The 27244-nt window shown below is 40.6% G+C and overlaps 1 protein-coding gene across 5 annotated transcripts in view; it reads right to left on the reverse strand.

Moving 5' to 3' along the window:
- lrrfip1a (leucine rich repeat (in FLII) interacting protein 1a) overlaps positions 1-25374 on the reverse strand; it is a 50240-nt gene extending 24866 nt beyond the window's left edge. For all 5 annotated transcript variants that reach the window (XM_082507158.1, XM_082507156.1, XM_082507155.1 and 2 more), the window contains exons 1-3: positions 25269-25374; positions 24756-25187; positions 4201-4287 (exon numbers count right to left, since the gene is read on the reverse strand). In XM_082507158.1, coding sequence (XP_082363284.1) covers positions 4201-4287; positions 24756-24845 — 177 coding nt within the window. In that variant the 5' untranslated portion in view covers positions 24846-25187; positions 25269-25374. The remainder of the gene's footprint in view (positions 1-4200; positions 4288-24755; positions 25188-25268) is intronic.
- Positions 25375-27244: the final 1870 nt, after the last annotated feature.

Raw genomic sequence — 27244 nt, forward strand, 5'->3', positions numbered from 1 at the left:
TCTCCCACATACATTCCTTCACCAGTGAGACCAACACATTGCCTGTTAAATTTAAAACAACCCTACACACTGCCTTTTTGAGTTTGTTTCAAAAACTCTGCTGACAGCAGGACACACTAAAAACACACCCCACCCTCAATGACGTACTTTCTACCCCAGTGCTTTAATCCAGATTTACTACCACTGTCTCCCTTGTATACTTGCCCAATAAATGGATTGGCCACTTTTGCAGTTCTGGTCATCACAAAGTGATTTGCAGATGACCGCTCTGCCCGCTGCATCGCTGTAGTAGCAGCAGCACTTTTAGGTGATCAATGGAGAACGGCCTCTTGCCCTCACCTAATCTATAATTAACCTGAAATGGAAAGCCACGTCCCCACAACGATAACCTCACAGATATGCTGTCGACTCAGGAAAGTCATACTAAACTTCAAGAAGGTGAAAGTGAGTTATAAAGGTCAGATTTATTTATAAATATCGCTATAATTCATATCGTTACAGAGTCACAGCTCTAATGTTCTGCACACATCTTCCAGAAACTTCCTCTGTTAGAACCTCAGATGCTTCTGACCTTGTGAACTTTGATCTTGCTTCAAGATCAAAGCAATCACAATACTACAATCTAGTTAAAGAGAATTTGATTTTGAGTTGAACTCCAAAGAGCGTAATATTGCACAAAAATGACCAGTGTCCAGTCTAATCAGATTAGGAAGTGACTGGAGGGATCTCGTTTGCTTACTTATCTCTTATTACGTGTCTGGACAGCCTATTAGCAAGAGAGCCAGGCACCGTCATAATCCCATTCATCAACTGAGTTACACAATCAGCCTACATGCCAGCACCGGTCCCCTTTGACTCACCGAGCGCACCTTCTTAATTGGAGGGGTTTTTGGGCGCCTGGTGAGGGCAGCCCTCAGCCCCCCTCTGGTAAGCCGCCGCCCGGCCGTCCTGCTGCCCTCAGGAAACCAGGAAAGGTCGCATCCCTCAGCGGTCAACAGGTAACACCATGACCAGTCATGAAGGCAGGCTGATGGTATGACAGAACGCTGAGATTTGAGCTCAGAGCACTCGGAGCAACCAAGGTTTGAATTTCCCCTCGCGTTTAATGCTGCAAAGCTTCTGCTAATAATCCACTCCTAATTTCTGTCTTCAGCGTATGAGGAAACATCCATAAATCCAGAAGGTGGCCGAGAGCACAGCAACCCATCGCTGGCGTCCACGATACGGCAACAACAACAATAACAACAACGACTGCTCCACTGCAGGCTGGACCACAGAGCACAACCTGCTAAGCTACTTTAGAACTCGGCTAAAAGGTTTAAAAGGACACACAAACACACACACTCAGCTTGCCAGTGACCACTAATCTGGCATATGTGACCGATGTGTGTGTGTGTGTGTGTGTGTGTGTGTGCGTACATGCAGAAGATTATTGTTCAGGCTTGACACCTGTGTTTTGATTGGTGAAATAACAATAAATTAATATTATAATTACTAATAATCTTAAAAATATCTTTTAAAAATAGGCATTCCATATTGACGAGCCATAAAAGGTTCAGCTTGATGTAAAATACTAATTTCTGTGAATAACATACATCGGACTGTCTCAGTATAATGCAGTGACCTGGTATTAATATGGATGCTGTCCCACCTAACCATTACTGAGGCCACCAGTCTGTGCCATTGAGTGTCTCCTACAGTGTAATAACACCCTCAGCCACACTGAAAACACAGCCCAGGAATGGTTCCGTGACCAAAAAGCCCACGGTGCTGATCGGTATCCAAGTGTCTGTGACATGGATGAAACTGAAGGATCTGCTGCTAACATTGTGGTTATGAGGTTCTGTGTTTATACCCTGAGGGGTCAAAGGTGTTTGGGTTGCACAAGGGGGGGCTTCACAGTAACCCAGGCCATAAGGCATGTATGGGTGCCTGCGCAACCAGTGAGCTAAACTGGCACTCATTTTGCTCTGTGTCTGTTTGCCTAAAAGGTTTATGGAATTTTTCTTTTAATGTGGTGGTTGCTGAAGCTGCGAAAGCACATGCATGTTGTCTACTAAAATCACAGTGAACTCTGGTCACACAAAGTTTAATGTTGACAGTCACTTGAAATTATGAAGGCACTTATTGTTTTGGAGCAAACACAGCACTCAGTGACTGCAGGAGTTGATGGCAGCAGCCTCCATCTGCAGTACGATGCACCCACAAAAACTGCTCGAGGGATGTAGCAAAGTAGCTAAGAAGCTTTCAACCTCCCCACATCTCAATCTGATGCAGCATCTGTGGCTCCAGCCTGAAACCCACAGAATCCAAAGGGGTGTCTGCTAACGTCACAGTGCGAGAAAGCCAGAACACCCCCAGAGATTCCATGTCCGTGTGCGCAAGCAGCACAGGAAATAAAGTTTATCGACTGAATTTCCAGAAATATGCTTCAACAGTACAGAAACTGTGACTGACGTCTGCCACAGCAGACAATTATTTCACTGTCATTTATTCTTCTGCTTTTTTAAAACAAACAAATAAAAAAATCCCTTCACACAGAAACTGAGCAACTTTTGAGTTGAGTTTCCACAGGTGCTAGGCAGTCTGTAGTCTGTTTATGTGTTCAGGATTACTACTGACTAATAATAGTGAGCTCGGAAAAGCGAGACTCCCCGTGGTTCAGATCAGAGGTGCTCAACCAAAGAAAGAAAAACTCATGTAACAGCACTGAGCTCACATCCAAACACCTTTCAGCGCTGCACCTGATTCAACACAACTCAGAACACAGCACGGACGCCAGCACCGACACTGGAGCTGCCGAGGGTCCAGTACAGAGATTTATGGGGTTCTTTGCTCTTTTTGCGAGACATGTACAAGTTTTCCACAACACATTGGTAAAAATGGACATGTTAAATAAAAAAACAAAGATTTAATTCACTGCTTACTTCCCAGGAAGGTAGTGCATCACATTACGGGGCTACTAATATCTGGAATAAGTTATGTCAGTGTTACACTATGTACTGTATTTAGCTAACCAAAGAGACAAAGCCACAAAAATAGAAATGCAATAACAACCAACTCTGCAGGTTAGACTTTCTGACCTTTCAAAGGTGTACAGTTTATAACAGATAATGCAAATTACTGTTGTGATTGTTTTGGAAGAAGCCCTTTACATGTGACGGTTAATTAACAGGAAATGTGCTCCGTGGTGTCTGAAGAAAAAGCTCTAATTTTATGTTACTCAAAAACTTTCCATGTGTCAATATCTGTATCAGCGTGGGATGAGATTAACTTTAAAAGGTTTTGTTGAAAGAGTAATTAGTGAGAACTTTGGAGGACTTCCTCGTTTGCTATGGTTATTTAACCTCAGTATCAGCTGTTGGATATTTAGCCAACCTAGAAACCTTGTAACTAAGGAATTAGTTTGTTACGAGATGTTTGTGTATAGGTGGGGGCACTGTTTTAGTACATAAATAATAGATGTAATTTCCCTTTCCGAAAGCCTTAAAGCTGGATTCTTTAACATGTCCAGCAGGGGTTGACTCCTTAGAGCCCACCCTTATCTGGTTTCAAAAGGCCAAGATTGCTAACATGCTCAGCTAGAGGCTACAGAATGGGAGCCCAAAGATTAATGAGTGACTTCCTGCTTGTTACGTCCATCTTAATTATATGGTTCTATGGTTCGAATCAACTCATAAATTCAGTGTGTTGAACAACATCATCTATAGATGTTGGAGGTTTTTTTAATGAAGGAATTTTAAAGAAGTCAATCAAAAGTCAGTGTCTAAACTACATTTTTACATCAATCCAACTCAAATCCACAGGAATGTTCTTTCTATGAACGGCAAGGATTGCTTGGATCTCGACAGCAGTGCTCCTAAGTGCTGCAGTCACAGTTCCTCTGACCTTTGACCCACAGGATCAAAGAGTCAGCTTAAGAGCAGAAAGCAGAGCTGACCGGAAATGCTTTCGGTCCAAACAAAACCAAGTGTCTAGTAACAACAAGTCTGCTTAAATCCTTTTGTTTTTCAGAACAGTGTTAGCCATTTGGCAGACAGCAGAAATACTTGTTTAACTCCATCAGTGCTCCGCTGTTTAGATTCAGCATGAAATATTAAACTCTTACAGATGTAAAATCTTGCATATCTGTCCTAACATGAAGTTTTGTATTATGCCATATCGTGTGTCACATGTCATGGGGTATTTTGACTTGTATACCTCTTTCTGTTGTCGCTCCAGCTCCTTCATGCGGATCTCTCTGGCCTCTGCCCTGGCTGCCCTCTTTGCTGCCAGCCTGGCCTCGGCCTTGGGATGGAAAGGGGGGGGGAATAAAAACACAGAGAGAGAAAATTAAAAAAGGAGAAGTTAGATAGCAGCAGACTTAGTCCAACTCACACACATCTATACATCTATAAATTGTCAACACAAATGTGAACAGAGCTCCAGTTCCTTGACAGAGTTAGTTTGGGAACTTTGTGACACATTGTTGGGAAACAGAAATAAAAACAGTCACACAGTTGAAGATTAATATCACAGGGGGACACTACCAGCCCCTAAAAACCAGTCAATAAAGCAGTGAATAAACACAGGACATCAAGAATCATTTAAACTCTGAACAGATCTCATGGACTTTATTTAGAAGCAGACAATCTAGTGAGACTCCTAGGCCCCCGTACATTTGAAAGACTTGCCTCTGCTCCACTCAGCACTCAGGCGAGAGCAGGGTCTTTCCCTTAAAAGGATCTCTCTCTCAGAGTGTGTGCTGCAAGTGTGTGTGTGTTACAGTGTGCGTGTGTGTAAGCATTTCCTTCCTCTAACTTGTGGTAGACACTACACGGCTGCAGCCTCTAGGCGGGGTAACTGTAACAGCTCATACCGCTGCACTAATGCATTTCCCCAATGTCAGTCACCATGACTGAGTAACAGGAAAACACTAAATACAGAGTTGGTTTCAGAAGAAAGCACGATCACACACATGCACGCTATCAACAAAGTTCAGCTCAGGACTCACATACACGTGTCTGCATTCATTAAAAAGCTTCACCACGGGATACAAACAAGCTTGGCCAAATCTGTGTTGTCATCAACAACACTGACGTTCTGCACCGCAGATAACAGAAGCACATTCATCTCAGTCTTAAAATGGGAGCAAACTGTCAAGCTAGATTCCTGCGCTACCGTTAGCAAACTTCAGCCTCTGTATGAGATGAAATGAGGATCTTATCAAAGGCACAGATCATTGTTTTGGCCCCCAGCATCCTTTACATGTTGTTCTCCAGATGCTTCCATCAGGGCAAAGGTTTGAGCTCCCTGAAGGCACCAATAATAGACACAGAGTAATTTCTTCCATATGCTGCTTCTTTAAACCAATCGTGGCCCTTTCCCTCTGACAGCAGGAGCTTGTACTATATTTCTGTAATCTGTTGGACTAGAGTATATAAAGCAAACGGCCCCTCAGGGATATTAAAGCTTTACGCAACATCTCTGCAGGTCTCTACTCATGTTCACGCTCAAACTGCATCACTTAGTCCATTGTTTTCACTTTTTAGTTTTAACAATTTCCTCTCCTTTGCACAAAGAAGAGAAGATGCTCTCTGAATATGTACATTAAAAGAAAGAACAGCATTTGGTCTGTATGTCAGCATGTTCGCTGCGTATCAGCAGTGCTTGCTGAGCAAACTTTATTCAGTCACTTTTATTCAGCTTGTGTTCATGCCGTCAGCAACACTTGCACGCTCGCTTTGTTACTATCCTGCTTTATTATCCAGGTTTTTATATTCCTGTATCATTCTGAAATTGTCCAGGTTAAAGTTCATGTGTCTTTGATGCCTTGCCATGACACAGAGTCTCATTTGGGAAGTGATGAGTGGGCAAAACTTCCACTTATGTCACTTGACTATTTTATGATTCAGCGTTTAATTCTGTTTGTTGCATTATTTAAACAACTTTAAAGTGCACACTTGAGGGGGAAAAGAAAAATTCAGTGTGAGTGCTTTCTGCAGGAAACCTTGTACAACATTTAGACATTTATTAATCTCAAAACTAATAAAACACTAAACTGACTGCAGCATTTGCGAGGTGTGGTGATGTGGTGAAGCTCACCAAAAACAGACACACAGCAGTTCCTCCCAGGCTTCCTCCACAGTAAAGCTGTAGTTATATTACAGAAACTGAAACTGGCATCTGTTTGTTATACATGCTGGGTCATGGATGCCGCTGGTTCACCAATAAGCCGTTTTTGACAGCTGTCATTATACGAGCAAACATCTGGATTTAAAGCTGACTTGATCAGCAAAGCTGCAGGTGAAAATATGAACTACAACTAACTGAAGTGCTGTGAGCATTCATGACTTACCGGTACTTAAAGCCTGCTTTTTTAGCGTGTAGATCCCCGTGATGCTATGGCTGCTTGATAGAAGTTATGAGCTAGGAAGTGTACAGAATGACTCACACAGCGACCATCTGCTTGAATCTGCTCTTAAGATGTCTTGGAGGTATGGAACCGGGCAACAGAGGATTGAAATATCTGAACAGCAGGCTGGTCGCTGCCTCAGTAGAGATGCGTTTTGCCCTGCAGTGAACTGTGTCTATTTGCCGAGCACCTCCTGCACATGAATGCGAGCCATGTCACCATAATGCATTCCAGGAACTTCCAACTCAAAAGAATTGTCCCGAGTAGGTCTTGCCAAATAACTAAACATTGTTAAATAATGATAAAAAAGCCCAAAACAAAACGCCTTAATTATAAAGAATTTTTTGAAAGGCTCCTAAAAATGATGATGCAGGAGTCTATATTGACTCTGTGCTGCACTCACTGCCTGCATAAGTGCCATTTCCTCCAAGTCAATGCTCACTGTCCTTGGGACTCTTTGCATTTCTACCAAAAGCTTTAAGACACAAATCCATCTACACTATGTATGCACACATAAACTCCCTCTTAGACATTTTCTCTTCCATGAAATTAGAGGTGGCAGAAGAGTAACATGGCATTAGTCTGTTTGACCTCGAGCAGCATAAATACAGCACTTAAAAACTTCCATTAGCATTGGTACACAGTTGCTCCATCAAACAGCAGGCTCTGGGGTGAAGTGCTTTTTATCCACTCTGTCAGTGAGGTTGTTCAATAGTTCAACCACCAACTTAATTCAGATCAAAGACAAGAGCAAAACAGACCTGCAACAGGCAGATTAGGGAGCATGAATCGCTGGAAATATTTTTATGGGTGGGCACATAGTGCTGTACACAATGCAACACAATTCAGTTCAATAAGTGTCAGAAAAATGTGAACAATTGCATACTGCATTAGACTTTCCCGTCAAGTCACAAAGGTTGCCTTGCAGTCAGCATCTATTGTGTAGACCAATTTGTTTTACTGGTGCCTTTAATTACAGGCCAGCTGGGAAAACTACATATAACAGGTCACATGTTTGTTTGCTGTATCACACTCATATTTGCACTGGCTAAATATTAAAAGATGGTGTGATGAAGGGATGAAATCAGTATCGGCACTGGTTGAAGTGTCTCTTTCATTTAATTTCAGTCTGCAAATTTCGTTTTTCTGACTCTACTCAAGTAGTTTTGCATGATTCACAGTTCTATTTGAAATGAGTCATTTTAGCTCCTCCCTCACGTTAAATACATTTTCTTCTGATTGGTTACATATCTTAAAATGTTGCACAGCAGGTGGGTGGGGCTTCTGTGCTCACAGTCAGACCTTTGTGCTCATATTTAGGGGTATCCCCTCCATGACATCATACAGAGACAAGAGAAGGAAAAATTGTTTAAAACTGAGTTTGAGGGCTAAGCTTTAGGCTCATGGTCATTACTGGCATTCATCTTCATTACTGGAAACTCTGGTCATGCTTAATATGAACATCCACTATCCACTTTCATTCAATTCCAACTTGTAGTCTATTTCTTTGATTAATTTATATTAAAGGTTATCAATCCTATGTCTAAAACGGTTTATACTCCCGGGATTTGTGATATGTTTTAGGACAAATGAGTGTATTATGCTTGAGGTGTTCGCCTAGCTTGGGAAGCTCGGGAATTATTAATTTCATATGGAAAAACAAAAAATTCACTCATTTCAGGATGAGGTAAGAGACCTTCTTTCATCTTCTTGTTCAGTTTTAAAACTTTGAAAGTCAAATTTCAGACACAAACTGCTTAAAGGAACCCGCCTTTCAAACACCCGCCCTTCAAAAACCTTCACAACACTAAGAGGTGTGAATTATTTCATCATGACCACATTACTGCCTTCCTTTTACTGTATGGCCATAGAGTGCAGTACTTAAGCACACAACAGCTTAACTCAAGACACACAAAAAAAGCAAAAGCTGAAGTTAAAATAAACAGTTAAACGGGGTACCAGCTTTCAGTTAAAGTAATCCAACATGATGCGAGCAGCTGTAACAGACTGGGTCATCTTTCCATGCAAGTGTATGCTGCATCAGCCTCCAGTCAAAAAGATGCACATAACTAGGCCAAAAGACACACTCATACCTCCTTTCTCTTTCCTCCTCTAAGGCTATTTATACCGACCTACATGGACTCTGGTTCTATCAAACTGTTCTAATTCAGCATGATGTCAATGGGCTGTCTGCCCTCCTGAGAGACAGTGAGCTAGTTCAGTGCAAAACTGGGATGCTCTATAGTGATTTGGAGATGCGACAGAAGAAAAAAATACACAAGTTTAAGTGGGAATACTTCACAGTGGAAAAATCATAAATTACTATTTTGGTCAATTATGGCAATCTCAGACATTTAATGTAGCTATTCATCACCTTAACAAGCATTATGGATTTAACTTTGTTTTGTTTGTTTTGTTATAAACCCTCAAACTTTAAATACATTTCAAATGGAAAATAAATAGAATAATTTGGGTTGAAAAAGAGATGACAGTTCACACACAGTATTTTCATCATCTTTCCTTAATTGATGAGCGCAATTTATTGTGTAAGACCAAATGAGAGATTTGGAGAGAAAATTAATGCAAAATAATAATAATTTTATTCCCATAATCATAGTTTCACAATCATTAGAAGCCACAATCGTAGCTGCAAAAACCCCCAAACCAAAACAATGATTCACCCCCTAGTTTAATGAAGGTTCATTAAGACATACTGCGTAAAGGAAGATTATATAGCCTCCTTCTAGCTCTAAGTTGCAGAGTTTGTTTTTTTTATTCCATTTTAATCATAATAATATGTTACTTAAGTACCTAGAGAGGTCAAATTTATAGTTCTGGCTTCTGTCAACTTGATCCCTTGAGTCTCCTGACAGCCTCTCGGGGCACCAAGTCCTCAAGAGCCGAATGCCAACCTAGTCTGATTGTCTCCAGCAAGCTGGATTCCCACGCCCTGCATGCCCGTCTTCAGCAGCCAAAGTTGGGTGGTTATTCTAATGACCACGAGTGCTGACAGGCTCCACAAAGAGAGCACAGAAATAACTCTGATTTCTGTTTGACTGTGTTTAAAATGAGAAGGGATCATTAGGTGGATTCACACACAGTTCGCTCATTGTACGGTGAGGGTGATGACTAAGTGTACCAAAAAAAGTTTATTTCCTCTTTGCAGAACCTTATAAGCCTCAGATGTTGCCTAAAAGGGAGTGGCTGGAAGAAAGTTCAGCTTACTATGAAGCCATAGACATGAGTCAACTCAACGGACGTCACAAATGGACAAATCGAGCCGTTGTTTCCAAACCTGATGAGCTCAGCAGACGATTCCACATGTGCTCACAGAGGAAAATACAGACCATGAAGAACTACAGCACCAAAACAAAAAATACTTAACTTGCCATCAAGTTTTAATTCTTTCTAATGGTCAGAAAGGGATGACTGCTATTAAAACTCCTTATAGAAGTCTGTGGGAAAATGGGCCTATAGCATCAGTAAACAACGTCTTGATCTTGATGATTCTGCTTATATATTGTATTATGTTCTCTATTAGGTACAGAATAGAGGTTAACAGAAGGTTTACTTTACAGTGGGCTGGCCTTATGAGAAAGAAGTAACTACCTTATAGGTGTGTAGTGACCATGTGTAGAGTTCATTGGTTTGTCACTCAGTTTCACCCCTTATTTATGATATCTGGTTTCAAAAAGCTAAGATGGCCAATCAACACGAGTCAACAAACCAATGGGACATTGCTATTTTTTAAATATACATCCAATGACAGAAAAAGATGAATGTAGAGCTTTAAGCAAAAATTCCTTCACATGACCCGTAGACAGCGACTGATTTAAGAAACAACAACAAAAACAAATCAGACTGCAGAAAATGTCTATGTTGTTCATTAATGTTGGTACTTAAATAACATTAAATAACATTTATTATTTAATGCAACTCAATTATAGTTTTGTGAATTTGGTCCCATTTACTGTAAAAAATACAACAACAAAAAATCGTGTACTCTTTCAGGTAGGCCTAACCTGTAATTGACAGGTCACTACCATATGAGCCCACCGGGTTCATATTTCTAAGTCAAATCCACACACTCCCACTGGCCCCATTGGATTTAAAAAAAAACAAACCTACATGTCAAAGGCTAAAGGTTACATCCATCCTCTACATACAGTCTGTATTCAAGACTGTGTTGAAAGCTCTTAGTTTGTCATATAATTGCCTTTTAAGGTCATTATGAAATGACAACAGTCTGACCAATAAATGACAAACCCAAACAACTGAGGTCATAATAACTGGTTCCACTTGATTAAATTATATTATCAAACAAACCACATAAATGTAAATTTGAAAGGAAAATGCCGAGTGTCCAACCATCGCACTTCTTGATTAAAACTCACTCCACCCATACATGTTAACCCTCTCAGGCCCAAATTAAGTTTTGTGTTGCTAATGCACAACCAAGTCCTGTAATGGTACTTCTGAGTAAAAAAAAACTCATAAAACATGTATGTGGGGTAATCAGGTTGTTAGGTCTTAACTGTTGCAAATCTGCAACATCTGCCTGGAGAGGGTTAATGAACTGTGGTTAAGTACAGAACATCCAGGGGAAAAAGGAAAACTCCTGCCTGCTTCTGCTCACACAGCCTTGCAACTAAACCCCAGGCTGCACCACAAACATATGGAGCAGCTGTACAGCTCTCAGCATTGCAAACAAAGTGGTCAGCCACTGGGCAAGCTACTTCAGGCCAGGAATAAAAATAAATAGTATATGCTTCAGACATGTCTAAAAATAAAACGAGGGAGGCAGCTGGGTCTGAACACCGAGGACATGAGATAAAACCGGCAGAGCTACATTTCAGCACTTTGTGCATACTTTAAATGATATACAAACACTCTGTTTGCAAACTAGTCACTGACATATTGTAAATGATGCCTGTTTAAGTTATTTTAATACGTTTCCAACTGGGTATAATCTATCTTCTTGTTTTTTTTTTCTCTGTGGGAGTATCAGGACACTTCTTACTGCCTGACCACCGCGCTTCAGGCAGCAACAGTTTATGTTGAAACTCCCAGTGCCACTAAAGCATGATGGGAAAACAACACCTCACAGGAAGTTGCAAAATGTAGCTCTGTGAGTGAATAACAGGAGACTTGTTGCAGAGAGTAATTTCTGTGACATGTTTATTTACAAATGCTGATATACTTCTTAATTAAATCACACTTTCAAACAAAGCTGTTTACTGCTTGCCTGTGGGCAGTGAAACCAACAAACGGAGGATGATCGGGTTTGCTTAAGAGACCACAAAAACAGTTGTTGCGTCAGGGAGCTCAACACCAACAGGGCACATAAAGTTTATTTTCCGATACTTGCTCCTGTTCCCTATTCATCACACTGCAAACCAGTCAAAACAAACAACCACATGCTCCTCTGTCACTCAAAGGAACATGTGGTTGATCATCTCAGTTTAGGATTCTTTTCCATTCATGTGATTTAATGAACTCAGGACAACAGAGTCACTACTGCCCATCATCAAAAGCTGTTACAAGTGATGCTTTGGACAAATTAAAAAAGACACAGTGACACAGTGTACTATAATTTAACCAAATATGGTACTGTAGAGGCGTGGTGGCTACATGCATGCAGTTATTGACAAATATGAATCTGATGTAACTGCGATGCTGAAAGGTCAGCAGGCTAAAGGGCCAAGAGAAGTGAAAAAAAATGTTACTGGTCATCAACAGATTTCAAGCACTCAGCCACAACAGTAAAACCACCCGTGTAATACTGCAATTCAGCTCTGACACCTCAGAGTACTGACATATGACCACTGGGGCTATCCTGAAGTGTTTGGCACTAGTATGTTGGAAGTGGATCCTTTGGGTCCTGTGGCAGCTAAAACATGACCTGCTGGGTTTTTCATAGATCTGTAGAAATCTGCATTGTCTTACCACACACCTCAGGCAGGCAATACCTTTACAGGAAACACAGCTTTGATCTAATGCTGAGTTTAAAGGAAGGAATAAATGTAATGAAGGAAGTGTGGTTGTTTTTCTTAAGAGGCTAAGAGTGTTTTTGTTGTGGGTATTTGTGTATCATAAAATATGAGCTGCATTTTACATGATGTTTGTTGCATGTCTGTTACCATACAGACATTTTGATCTCAAAGGGACTTCTCGGAAAAAATACAAGGTAACAAATAAAAAACAAAAAAATAATTCCAATGCAAAAGTGCCAAAAGCTGTAGTTTCTCTAATGGTCACTTGTGGTTCTGACTAGGGCTGCTCAATTAATCGAATTTTAATCACGATTACGATCTGGGCTTTCAACGATCATTAAAAATGACTGAGCCGATTATTAGCCCCTCCCTCATGCTTTACTCTCGCGCTGCTCCATGTGGCAAATCAAGCGCACTGCTCTGCATTTCGAACACGCGTCACAACAATTAAGAGGACCCGAGGGAAGCTCGGAAAGCTAAGCAGAAGTTATTTGGAGAGGAGTGGACTGCCGTTGGTTGAAAAGAGAGGTAAAAAAAAAAAACTTAAGTGGTGTGGAAACATTATGGCTTCGCGGAGTCAGACGTGGATCAAGTAGACACAGTGTGTAAACTTTGCTATGGTGTCGTAGCTGCACCACAGAGCAACACTGCAAAGTTCACATTTTTCATTTATTTCTTATATTGCAAACATTTGCACTGTTATCAGTATTTGCACACTATTTTATATTATTTTTTAAAGTCATTATTCAATACATTGTTATTGTTAAACCTTTAAAGCCGGTCAGAGCAGCATGCTCGTTCTGTGTAACTATTTTTAAATCCCTGTAGAACCTGAACGCTAAGCTAGCACAATCAATTTTTTTCCATATGAAACCAGAGGAGTTGTACTTACATCTTATGCCATCAGCTTGTCCTCGGTCACGGTTTCCTTCCACATATAGCTTTGCAAAAATTGCATAAAAAGAGCTTGCAGGAACAAAAACATAATATTCCAGAAACACGCTTTGCCGATCCGATCAGCTGTTCTTAACACTTCCCACATTGAAAAAGACGTCAACGTGAACTATCGCAAGTGACGTCATTTTTGCGGAAAATGTAGTTTTTTACTTGTAGGCCTTAGAACTCGAATTGCACTGCTGGAAATAGTTTATTTTGATGCACATGCACATTCTTTGCAAATTTGCATCATAGGATTGTTTTTTGTTTTTCCTGCAGTATATACAAATTGCTGTATCTCCAAAAATAAAGCTATGAAGACACTCAAAATAAATTTCCTGTTGTTGTAAACTATTTTTTGCAACTTTTTTGTATTTAAAGTTTTGAGGGATAAACCTCTTCAATTTCTCCAAGTAGAAATATATGTAAAAACAAAAACGATTTTCAATTTTTTTGTAGTTTATTGCACTTTTTTGCAATTAATGTAGTTACTATGGACTTAATGCATACACATTTTTAAAATATGGGCTATAACAGTTGTATTGATGTATAGCAACTTGAAATGCTCCCACAAATGGCACTACAGCATGTAAAAAAATAATATAAGCTCTGGCGGACGAAATAAATATCGTCAAATAATCGTGATCTCAATTTCAGTGAAAATAATCGTGATTATCATTTTTGCCATAATCGAGCAGCCCTAGTTCTGACCTCTGTGAATAGTTTCCTTATTTATAACAACTCCACCAGAGGTGGAAGCTGAGCAGGTTCGATATTATTAAAACTGTAAATTTGGCGACATGGATGCTTTGATTAGCAGGTGTGTCATCAGGTGGCTGTAGCTGCTAGGCCTCATCTCTGCTAATTTGAAAGATTGAATATATTTCTCAGCCATGTTTTTGGTGTTTAACAAAACAACCTGACCAAAAATGTGGCACTCATACAGTTTATGGATACAGCTTGTTAGCCAAGCATGCTAGCATTAGCGGTTAACTTAGATCTCCAAACTCAGGTCCAAATGTGGTCTTAATACATCTGGCTCCCATAAATCCACATGGTGGTGGCAAAAACACTAAAGTTGAGGTTTAAATTTCCCTACGTCCATCTTTTATATACAATATCTGGATGGAGCCTATGTGGTTTATGCACTTCCATTCACATTACCACATCTTGATCACATGCTTGACTGGATTAGGACTCGGAAGGTTGAAAACCAGCTGAACACCTTGGGTGCTTTATCATGTTTCTCCAGCGACAGTTAGCTCGCTGATAATGGTGATGTCCGTCTGAGTCATTAGCAAATAATCAGTAACTTAATGCTGCTGCATTATGCTGGCATAGCTGTACTGAGGGTTTTGGTCACAGAGCTGCTTTTCAGGATCTTCAGGAATTTGCAGATGTATCTTGCAGCGTTTTACATTGGGCCTACTCTTTTGGTCTAAGTGCAATCCCCCATCCCCCACCCACCCAAAAATCTACCTGATCTAATAACTTGCTATATCTGCACTCAATTACCCCACCCAAACCTCTCTCCAATTCCCACCTCGCTCCCTGAACTTCGGAGGAAACTCAGCCTTGTGGAATAAACAGGAAGGAGTTTGTGATAACAATCTACATTGGGCCGTGCACATGGTGATGTCATCAAGAGGAAACTAATACACACAAGCAAGCCACTTCCTTTTATGGAGACATGAGTCAGGCAGGGCAAACTGAACTGAAGCCAGCACTTTGTATATTCACATATCAGGAACTCCATCCACGTAATTGTTTATAGAAAAAAAATGTTTGAGTACTTCATGGTATAATGGGTGTTCACTGCTGGAAACACCTTAACTGAAGGGGTTTTAAAAGTGAAAAAACCTCAAGCGCCCAACTGAAATTGGGTGTTTATTCTGAACAGAGGCAGAATTACAAAACCGCACTATTTATTCAGCGTGCCTTTTGACTGGTGGCCTTCACTGTATGAATGTGTGCCCCCAGCATTAAAGATTAACTCGGCTGTTTCTGCCTGAGGGACTGTGTGGCTTTCTGGCCTGGTCCCTAGATGACTGTGTGGTGGGCTTCATCTTCTTCATCATCATCAGGGCTCAGACTAATCCACTCTAAATACTCAATTCCTTAAACGCTTCACTGAGCTTCTGAGATCCACGCAGGGCCAACCTGGCAAGTTAATCCCCAGTTTAGATTGTCTCTTTAAACTCCTGCAGACAAGAGTCTCAACATAAAGCCGGACAAGCTGCTGTGGAGTAAGTGATGCAGAATCATGGATCTGGTACTGGTAACTGAGGTTAAACATCAGAGATATTCAGGGTTTTTGGGTTTTTTTTGAGATTATTGGAGCCATTCTTCATAGTTTATACCAAATCATCAACCATTATGGCACAAAAACAGTTTTTCTTGGTATGCAAAGAATGTCACCTTTCTGCTTTTATCAACATTGAACAAGTTGTGCCATATCGGTTAAAGGCCAGGCTGGCTGATATTATCACTATTCCATAACACATTCTGGCGCATACATCATCTAACACTCCTATTAAAAAGAAAACATTTGAAAATATCTTTCATGTCAATTCCCTTTAAGTACAAACCTGACTTATGATACAAAATGCAGGACGCCCACCCCTGATTTGTTGGTCTTTAAATTTTTGGTCCATCTCTTTCCAAACAGCGCAAGTGGACTCCTGAGATTTGAGCTTAATTCACAACAGGATATCATGAACATGTTCCAAGCGAGTACGCAACCATGGTCCTTTCAGACTTGGCTGGGACGGTTTCACATGCTTGTTCTCTGAAGTGATTTACAGTAACTTTGTCAGCTTTTCACAGAGGCAGGACTGTTCTCTAATTTAACCCTGAGAGATTCTAAGATAATACAGTGATAATCAATTACGCCATCACCTGGTATTCCTGCAGTGGTTTTACATATTGTCTACTGTTTAGCCTAATACGAGGCTCGAACCGCACAATATTTTTGTCAGTTACTCAGTACAGTGTGGCTAAGAGAAAAGACTACAATCAGTTATGCTTATAATGTTTCATGAGGTATCTGATGACATCGAGAAGGAGGCTTTAGCAAGAAATTTCTAGGAAAATAATCTAAATAGACATCTAATCTAATAGTATGATACTTCAAATCACAGTACCACCTTCTGTACCAGTAACATCTTTCCACTTTTACTCTCTTTTTTCCTGCTGTACCCAGACACAGCCTCAGGAAACTTGTATACATAAGGGCATGATGCACACCTCCTTAAAGTAGTCTACTTCTATATTGGGAGGACTGCTGCTCCAGACCAGCAGCATTCCAACGCAGTCAACTTAAAGGAAACAGTGATCTAACCACAAAGTTCCCAAGTCAGTAACAACGTACTCCTGTTTCCTGTTTCCGTACACACACACACACACACACACACACACACACACACACACACACACACACACACACACACACACACACACACACACACACACACACACCTTTTTTCCTTGTGTCTGTGAGAAGCAGAGAGAAACAGATCTGAAGAAGCAACATGTCAAAGCAGTTTTTGTCCTGGAAGCTTAAACAATATTAGATGTGATGTAATTAACATCATCATGTAGAACAAACTGCAGTGACATAATATCTTGGACATCCTGAGTAAGAAATAAATTTCATGGTAATAAATCCAACAGATGTTAGTTTGGTGTGGACTAAAGTGCTAAACTGACCAACACACAGAGTAATGACTGGAAAAACTACAAATCAACCAGCAACTCTGCACTAGTTTTTATAGCTGTACTTACTACAGGCGACAAGTTTTCACTTGCACTCAAAGCAATGACAATTCAGTTTGCTCCTTCAGCTTTTCTTCTACCGCCAAGCTAAAACATTTTTAGCCGCATTAATGGAAACGATCCAAGAACAGCAAGATCATTTCTGTGCTTATGGGCGTGTGTGTGTTCCCTACCAACAGGGACCATTATATCCTTTATTTAGTCTCTATGAGAACAAAAATCTCCTTTTCAATTTAATTCAATTCTACCTAAATAAACACAAATTCATCTGCTGTACAAAAACAAGTCAATGTTTTAATGGGAGGGCCATCTGATTATATTGACAAAATATTCTTAAATGTATTCAGATTTTTTTTCCATCTGTTCAACACACCAATGTGATTTATTATCAGACAGTCTCCTCGCTCTTATTTTGAAATTATCAATCATTGCAAAACAGCTATCTTTATCCTTTTCTGTCTCCTGTTTCTTTAGGAGATGGCTGCTCAGGTAATTGTAACGGTAGTCCTCAATGTCATTCAAGATGCTTCAGACAAACTCCAATTCGAATGCCTTGGTCTAAAGGTTAGTGAAGTTTCCCCTTCTTCTGCTCTGGAGTGACTCTCTGAACTGGATGGTTGCTTTAACCAGAATCTGAAGCAGGTGGAGAGCTGGCACCGCTTCACTGAGCTCATCAAGGCTGCAGAGCAGAAGTTGGACTACCAGAGTCATCCACAGAGTGAGGAACTTAATTACATTATATATAGTCAACAAGTGACATTATGTATTAACTACTTCAACAAAACAAGGCAGTTGCTGCAAAACAGCTTTCAACAACTTTTAGTACAAAGTCCAAAGCAATCACAAGGATCAAAAGTAGCATTTCTCAATTTTTAAACTCAGTTGCACCAACTGTAACGACCTCTTATGGTTTCAGGTCCTTCTGTAGATTATTCTTCGAAATGGGACCAGCGTATAGCAGCTGGCATTAAATTAAGAGTTGGAAGGTTAGTAAGGACACCTTCAATCTTCACCTTCAAATTTCATCCAACTCTGATGCTAAAAAAAAGCTGTAAAAGCAGCTGAAATGTTTTTTTCTGCCTTTTTATCGTCAACAATTTTGGTCCTGAACTAAAAATGCTTATATTCAGTTCACAGTTTGCACAGAACCATGTTTACATTCTCTGTGTTTGTAGAATCATTCAATGAGCCGTCTTAATTTCTCACCCAGATCTTGCACTGAGATGTACTCAGACTTCCAGCTGTTAAAACTGAGCTCAGTGGGCCAGGTCTGACAGCTGGCTGTTCTGAAACAAGCAAAGTATCTGAAATAGAGTTGACCTCATTACATTATCAGATTATAATGCGAATAATGATTCTGAAGGTCAGCTCTATGGACCTCAATTGTTCATGTGTGTGTTAATCCACGTCGTCCAGATCAGATTGAGGAATGAAAACTAATAACCTCAAAATAGTGAGTGAGTGTGTGTGAGAGAGAGAGCAGTAAATAACCTTGGCTGTACTCTGCTACTTGTCATGAAGATATCAGCCTCTGTTTTGACTCTCCAGCACCTGACTGGAATTTAGGAATACAAGCTGCTTAAACTTACAGTCAATATTTATCAAAGGTGCTCTCTACTAAAATTTAACAGAATTCACAGGCCAACTAAGTTCACACAAACAGACTCAGGTACGTATTTAGGCTCAGGCACACAGAGCTGGGTGTAATCTTTGGTGTAGTTCATACTGCAGAAAAGTCTTTACCACAGTCTGTTTCTGGCCAAATTCCAGTGCTCCTATCATAACTGTGAAAATCGATAGTAGACCAACCTGAGGGGAATAGCTGGTACACTGGGGGTAAAGGTACATAACACACGTCACTACAACTTCAACAAAGTCAACCCAGACTGTCCAATTATGGCAAAAAACCATAATAACAAGTATTATGATCAATAATTATAATAACCATTATTTAAAACAATTATTCATTAACTCCATGATCTGAACTTTAAAGTTAATTAGTATAAACTGCCGATTAAAGATCATTTAAAACCTTCTGAAATTAACTATAGCTGTTAGCACAAAGTGAAGGCAAAAGTGCTACAACTTTATTTCCACATCTTTTTCCTGCCTTGAAAAGACGTAAACTGAAGCTAAACATGGGCCAGTCTGTACTTTCATATAACACCTTTGTTAACCAAAATAATGGTACAAAGAGTAAGTGTAACCTGTATGTAACAGTGATGAAGAGAACACTATTATTCACAGCAGGAGCCTGGCAAAAAGTAAAACCTCCTTGTTTTAGTCTATATACTGTTTTTAGCTGGATAGTGTAGTGGTAAGACCACACACCTTTGGAGCCGAAGTCGCAAGTTTGATTCCCTTCCAGTATCCAGTAAGGGTCCTGGCTAGGCCCCCCATGCCAAACACCAAGCCCTGGAATGGCGCGGCTACTTCTGCAGCCTGTCACAGCTCAGACACGACGCATTTCACTGCATGTTGTACTCTGTATGATTGTATATGTGACCAATGAGGCTTGTTTCTTTTTGAATTACAGTCAAAGACAGCTTGTTAACAATTTTATGCAGTCAAATTTGTGCTGATGACCTCTGGTTCAAAAACCTAGAAGAAGAACAAAATGTAAGCAGATGATGGACTGACAGTTGTAGATAAACAAGCTGAAATCACTTCCACTAACATGCAGTATTACAGGATTTGAATAATCCTTTTTACTAAATTGTCCTCCGAGCTTTATAATCAACTCATCAGTCTCTAACGACCAAATTAAAAAGCTGCTGCAGGTTAAACCAGCTTATAACAAAAGACCACAAGCCTACACCTAAGCGTGAGGAGAAAACACCCAGTGTTTTCTTTCCCACTGGAGCCACCCATGTGACATTAATTTAATCAGTTTACTCGTGACTCTCATTTTGAAGCTCTTCCTCAGATTCTCAGCTGGGGAAGCATCTCATTGTCAGTGTCTTTGACATTGATCACCTGCCTCTGTAAAGACGTTGTTTGGAGATCCACTACAAGCTTGAGCACTCTGAGAAACTACAGAGCATATTTAACAGTATGTATATATAACAGATATAACAGTAACTGTGGACATATTTTTGGCCAATCAAAAGTTCTCTAAAGTCTGAACACTTTTGAAAAGCTCAGTTTTCATTGATCCAAAACGCCCTTTAAGTGTATATTTATTAAAATACTTGTGTACATAGCATTAGTTGAGAAGCAGCTGATTACATCGGTCAGGTACATATTTGTCAAGAAATACTAATAGACTAAAAGCAGAGGAGAAATTTATAACTGAGAATTTTTCCCATCCCCACTGATACAAATAAAATCTAAAGCTTCGGGAAACACGACACATCAACAGCTTGCTAATATCTGCTGAGGTCGATGGGAATATTACTTTAAAACCAAAGTATTGCCCAAATTAAAATCTTGGCCTGATGACACCATCCTAACCAAACTTCACTCCCACAGCAGAGACAAATTTCAGCTTCATCGTGGAAAAGTTCAACTCAGTGGGATTGCTCTTCGGCCTCTGTGGGTAATAACTGCTGAGCAAATAAGCATTTCAAACCAGTGTAACATGAGTAAGCTAAATCAGAGTTGACAGAGGTTGCTGTTAGAGCAGCCAGATGACAGACTTCAGTTTATCTGCTTGACTGACTGATACCCTCGACTCTTTATCACAGCAGAAAACTTTGATTGGTCACACTACAGCAAGTGCAAGTGGAGTGTTACGATTAACATGAGCAATCACCCCGTTTAATTCAAGCATCCTCCTGTGACTGTGAGCCAGCACCTGTAACTAAAGCATCTACATGGAAATCATTTTCAGGGTTTCTTTAGTTCATAGATTATTTTGCTGTAATCAAAAGAATATAATCACAATATTTAAGATTCAATATCACTTTCATTAAGGCAATTAATTTAATCTATCTTATTACGATTTAAAGAGAGATCGCCCAGTTCAGCGTGCCATCCTCTATCCTTGCGCTACAGTACAAATTAATGTTTACAGCATGATTCAAACTGTTTGACAGACACAGGAATCAGATTCCCTTAAAGCACAGTATAACTAATGCCCTGATATCCATTCCTCACATTCCTTCCTGCTGTCTACTCTCTTCCCATTTCTTCCATAAGTAGTCAAGTTTGCAGTACTGACAGTTTCCTCTCACTCTCTAATACTGTAAATGTACAGGATAATATTTCTGATAAGCCGCAGCTAGCTGGCTGCACTATCTTGTGCAGAGTCTTTCTTCCTTTCAGGCTTGTGTGACGGCCAGCTGGCGAGCAACAACCACCCTCACCCCCCCACTCCCCACCCCCACCCACAGACTCGCTCTAAAACTGGGGTGCAGCAACAGCTGATCTTCCAGGAGCATCTATTTTTAAAGCTTCTTTGCAGAGTGGGCCAACTCATCAGCACTGACATACCATTCTGTCAGAGGACAGCCAGTGAGGGACTCGACCCAGCTGCTGCTTAAAGACACAGAAAACAACCCGCCGCCGTTCCTCCCAACCCCGACAAACACATGCGATTCATCCATCACGGACAATCTCCTCCTCGGAGATACCGTATCTGCTGCTGATGCTTCATGAGCTCCGTCAAGCTCCTCTAACCTCAACCGGGTAACACTGCTGCAGCAAGAAGAAACCACTACCAGCTACAGGAATGTGCAACCTCAGCCTCCCCACAGCAGCGTAAACAGTCAAATAAGCAGTAAAGAGAAGACAACATTCAAACACTCCAACTGCCCAACCATGGCCATTCACGGTTTTGAAGAAGAATAGACGAGAGAGTGTGACTGTTAGAAATGATATGCAAATTCACTGAAACATCCGGGTTGTGTTAGCAAAAACCCAACTTCCTCCTAACTGAAGACAAGTGGCTCTGAATCATGCTCAGACAACAGAGAGTTGAGGTTTTCTATGCTCACCGGGAGCCGCACAGAATATGAAAAGTTATTTTCAGCAGGGAAAGTAATAAACCGAATGTCTGATCCTCAGTTTTTTCATAAATAAAGAGAATTACATCCTCAAAGGGGCCACAGTGTTGCTTAGTAACAATAAATGTCTGGTTTTACCGTTTCTTGTAGTTCATCTTGAAGCTAAATTTTTATATCGATACTTAGCTTAAGGTTTACACCTCAGAGGAGCAAAGTGTTCGCTTCAAACAGGTTGGCTTAAGTCCTGAAGACCCACTGGGCATTACTTCTCCTATAAAACATTAGATTTATCCTTCACTCGCAGTCTCATAATAACAAAAAGGATTAGGAACTTTGAAGCAGCGTAAACCTGTCATAACATGACTTCGGCACCTGCTAAGAAACAACAACGTGCGACTGCCAACTACAGTTCTGTAGTACTGAAAGAGACCTCAACAATTCCTGCAGGTCAGCACATGAAATAATTTCTCATGTAAGTAGAGCAAGCCATTATAATCAGCTGTGGATTACAATTATGGTTATGTTGATAGAATTTATAATAATTTGAGCCTGACTGACATACCGGGAGGCTAGACAATATTGACAGATGTATTGTACAGTGTGGTGGAAGCATTTTACCATAAAGATTTGGTAGAGCTATCCTCCTTAACCAGAACTGCAGTCTTTTTTTGTCCATCTGAAATTATTTTATACTATATATGTACTATCAGAAAGATGACGTAATGCTTTTGTGTTCATTAGGGCTGCCACAAACGATTATTTTGATAGTCGACTAGTCACCGATTATTTTTGCGATTAGTCGACTAATCAGATCATGCATCCATTGGACGTAAAACGGACAGCTTATTGCACCAGCATGCATCTGCTCTTAATAACTATCATTAGCTTACAGTTTAACCTGAGTAGCGAAAGCCGGCGGTGGGTTTGAAAACGATTTGCCGGGAGTCCGGTGTTCTCACACGCTCTAGTGAGCCTTGAACCCCGGCTAGCTATCGAGCTAGTGGGTAACAGACATCCCGAAAACATCGCAGCGCTTTTGAAAATATGTGGCGTCTTGATAAACTGAGCAGACATTTGAAGTGTACACAGCTACATTCTCGCCTGAAAATATTTTAAACGTTTATTTTGTGACCCAGAAAGAATAATAAGTGTAATATTAAAACTAACCAGCTGCCGCCATTGGCAGCTGGGCCACACTATGAATTCTGGGATAGGTTGGGCCACGAAGTATACACCCAACCCATCCTTCAAATCTGGGGAAATGAAGCGCACATTTGTCGGAGTCTTCGAATTTGGACAGTTTTCCTCGTGTCGCTGTAACGTAATCGGCCTACAAATGCGGCCACAGGAGGATGCAGTTCCTGAATTTGGACACAGCTATGATACCGGACACAGCTTCTTCTTCTTCGGGGTTTAACGGCAGCTGGCATCCTTGTACATGCAGTGCTGCCATCTTTTGCTTCAGTCCGTTATTACACTCTTAAATCCTACTACTTATTCCTGCGTCTTTTGGGATCTTACAAAGCTTCAAACGACACGTCGACTATTAAATCAGTCGTCAACGATTTTGATAGTCGACGTAATCGTGACTAGCCGACTAATCGTGGCAGCCCTAGTGTTCATGTTTATAAAAAACTGATCATTAGCCAAGTATGGCAGGAACATAAATTCTGTAAAAACGTTGCACTAACACCAGTTGGAATAATGTTGGAATAATGAATCAGATGCTATTCTGACTCACTGCACCACCATGTGGTTATTACGCAGCCTCCTAGCCCTTTTCAACTTCAGCTGATATCTCTGCAACACAATATATCATAGCTGTCGCCATTCTGTTTCACTTTAGAATATATTAAACTATTTATGCAGATGTTTTTTTTCACAAAAATACCTGAACTTACTGTGTCTGAATTACAATGTGGGAAAATATTGCTCTGGGGGCCAGAACCAGCTGTCAGTCATCTCAGCCTGACCCCTTATGTCCTGAAAGGGAAGCTAAACCCCCAGCCTCCAGCCAAAAAATAAATAAATAAGGAAAGAGGCATTGTCTTATTGATTCATAATAAACTGGTATTTCTATCTTTACTCAATTTCAGCATATGTCACTCCACATGTGTGTAAAAAAAAATTTGTGATGTGATGAAATTAGTCCTGAGTTTTGCTAAACTCCACTATGTGCATCATGTTAAAAATCAAGCTGTTCACAAAACGTGTTCCTTTCCTTACAGGGGCCCAGACTGCCCTTAGCTGTGGCAGTTTGACCAACCCTGTTCTAAATAGTTCTTTTGTGACTTTGGAAAAACGTTATTCAATAAAAACCACGTTTAAACTCCTGTACAGTCACCTAATACCCTCTGCACAGAAATGTGAAAATTGCAGCCAGCAAATATCTACACTGCTGATGAAATACCGATTTCATGAGGGGCCCCGTGTCCCACTGGAAACGCCCCTGCTGCAGCGGTATCAGGTGAAAGGGATGTTCAAAAAAACTGGGGACAATGTCTGCGTATTTTTAACAATGACCAATATTACACATGTGGAAACACTAAGTCAGACATTAAACACACAAATGTTTTTTTCATAAGGAACAAAAACGCGAACGCGCCTTTAAGTGTGATTAAGTGTGATTAAATAGGTTTGGGGGCTCTTTAAAAGTTACATTATTGCTTCCAACCCCCCTCAGTAAAGATTTATTGTCTCCCCTTCACTCACCTCTCTGGCTATGAGGTTCAGGGCATGGTCCTCTGCCGTCGTTTTGTCCTTTTTAGTGGACCTTTTCCGTCCTGTCCCCTGGGTCCCCATGTCGTTCCCCTAAACGCTTAAATCCACTTGGTGCCGATTAATTCAGACTTCGGTAATCCACACAGACCCGCGGCTCGTGCGTTTCATGTGTTTCTACAGATTTCAAGTTAAAGACGCGGAGTCAGTGACACAAACCCGGGCTGCCTGCTCCGGTTCTCAGCGTGCCTCATTGTCATACATCCGTCTTCACACTTCTTCCTGTGTTTCTGCAGCGACTCACGAGCTCGCGACGAGTCTGCTTCACAAAGCTGCGCGCTGTCTCCACGTGCAGCGGCGCATTCAGGTCACAAATGATCACCTGAGCGTCGCTCCTGTGCTGTTAGGGTGTTTCTGACCCTGTCACTGTAAACATAAAAGAAGTAGAAGATTATTTTTGTAGAAAAAACACAGTGTGAAAATATGATTGCAGTCTCGTTCTCGTACAGCAGCGTTGTGTCTCCACCACCTGTCGGATTCACTGCAGCAAAGTCTCCCTGAAAAACTTCAAAGGTTGTGCTCCGGCAAGCTGCTTTCACATGTTGTCGGAAACATGGCCACTGCGCAGTTCACATAGACAGTATATAAGGAGCGACGATGGAAGCCACCATGACACTGAGTTTGGACACTTTTGAAGATGCAGAGAACTTCTAATATAATGGATATAATAGATTAAAAAAGAATGGGGTCCATGCAAATGAAGTCCAGATAGACAGATATTGTGTTGCAGCAGCAGGATAAAGAATAAAAATAGTATACGCTACAATAAATATATATAGTTTAAATAAAAGTGGCACAAGAGCGTTGTAAGGTCACATATAATAATGATAAAAAAAAAAGAAATACAAAAAGTTAGTTAAAGAATACCAAAAGTGAGTAAAATAGTGGAAAACTATCTAAGACAAAAGCTACAAGAAGCTATAATATATGTATGCATTACATATGTTAACTGTGATTAACCACATTTTTTTGGAAAGCCGAGTTCAGTTTCACAAAACACACTCAGGCCTGATTAATGGCAGACCTGCTGAATCAAGAACTCACTTTAATCCTGTCTGTTTCTCAGGTTCTTCTCTAGACTGTGGCATGATGTGTTGCTTTTTGAGATCTTTTAGCCTGTTTCACTTTGTCAAATTCAGTCTGGAAAGGATTACAAAGCTGTTTTTGAGCTTTGGGAATCCACTGAACCAAAGTGAGAGCCATTATACACAAATGCAGAAAACTTGGAACGGTGATGAACTTTCTCAGGAGTGGTCGGTCAGGATATTCTCACTGACTAACAATTCAGTCATGAATCATTAGCCAATGAGCATGTAGCTTCACAGTCATAGCGACTCATGGATGTAGCTACCATAATGTCATGCATTGGTTTCTGCAGTTCAGTCACCATGTTGTTGTTGTTTTTTTAAAAATGGATGTGATGAGGCAGGGTGGGTCTGACTGTGAAACCACTTGCTCACTGGCAAGAGCGTACCACAGATAGTCCTCCATTCTGAAACACACACGTGTCAAAATAGACTTCTTTCTTTTTCAACATGATCTGAAATGAGTGGCTGAGATCAAAAGCAGTAAAGTGTTTAGAGAGGTCAAACTTCTGTAGGACAATACTTTTTACCTTTCTAAGATCTAGTTACAGTTTGGATACTAGCACCAATGAAGCAGTGCATGATGTTATAGCTCTTTAAGGACTAGCAGAATGGTGTTGAGAATTTTCCACACAGCGTATGAATGCAGCACCAATCTATGGACTGGACTCCATCCAACTTCTGCCAGAAACCACAGCTCCTGCATGCACTATCTCACTCTCTCACAGCCCCTCTGCTATTTTTAATAATGACCAGCCAGCTCTAAAAAGCCTCTTGCTTCTTAAAGAGACAGACAAGGCCTGCCACCACCCCTAAAATACAATGTGCTCCCAGCTGAGTGTGTGAGTGTATAGTGATCTCATGAAACGCTGTTTTTATCCCCTGGTGTCACTGTACTATTATTTGCAACTGTTGTAATGTGGACACACTTTCTCCTGAAATATGCAGTCGCCCTCTGAGACTATTCATACAGTCGAGGAATGTGTGATTCAGGTGTGTTCACACACTTTGTTTAAGACAGTTCTTTCTGTACACACTGTTTCTTGTAGATATGATTTACTGGTATCTCTTAAGATGCAGAAATCCATCCAGAAGTGTCACCATGTCCAAAAATCTTAAATGTTTTCATGTTGAAAAGGAATAGATTTAAAAGTTTCCTTTCTACACATGTCAGGTTTCCTTAGGTTGCATCCGTCCATTAGATTGACTCATCAGAAGCTTTTAAAAATAAATCAGCCAGCAGCCATTGTTCGTGTGATATAAATGTGTCTTGGCTTCAGAACAGAACAGAACTTTGCTGACTAAGTAACACTGTGACCAAAAACAAGATATGAGGAT

Source organism: Aulonocara stuartgranti (genome assembly GCF_965226115.1).
Source record: "Aulonocara stuartgranti genome assembly, chromosome: 16".
NCBI lineage: Eukaryota > Metazoa > Chordata > Actinopteri > Cichliformes > Cichlidae > Aulonocara > Aulonocara stuartgranti.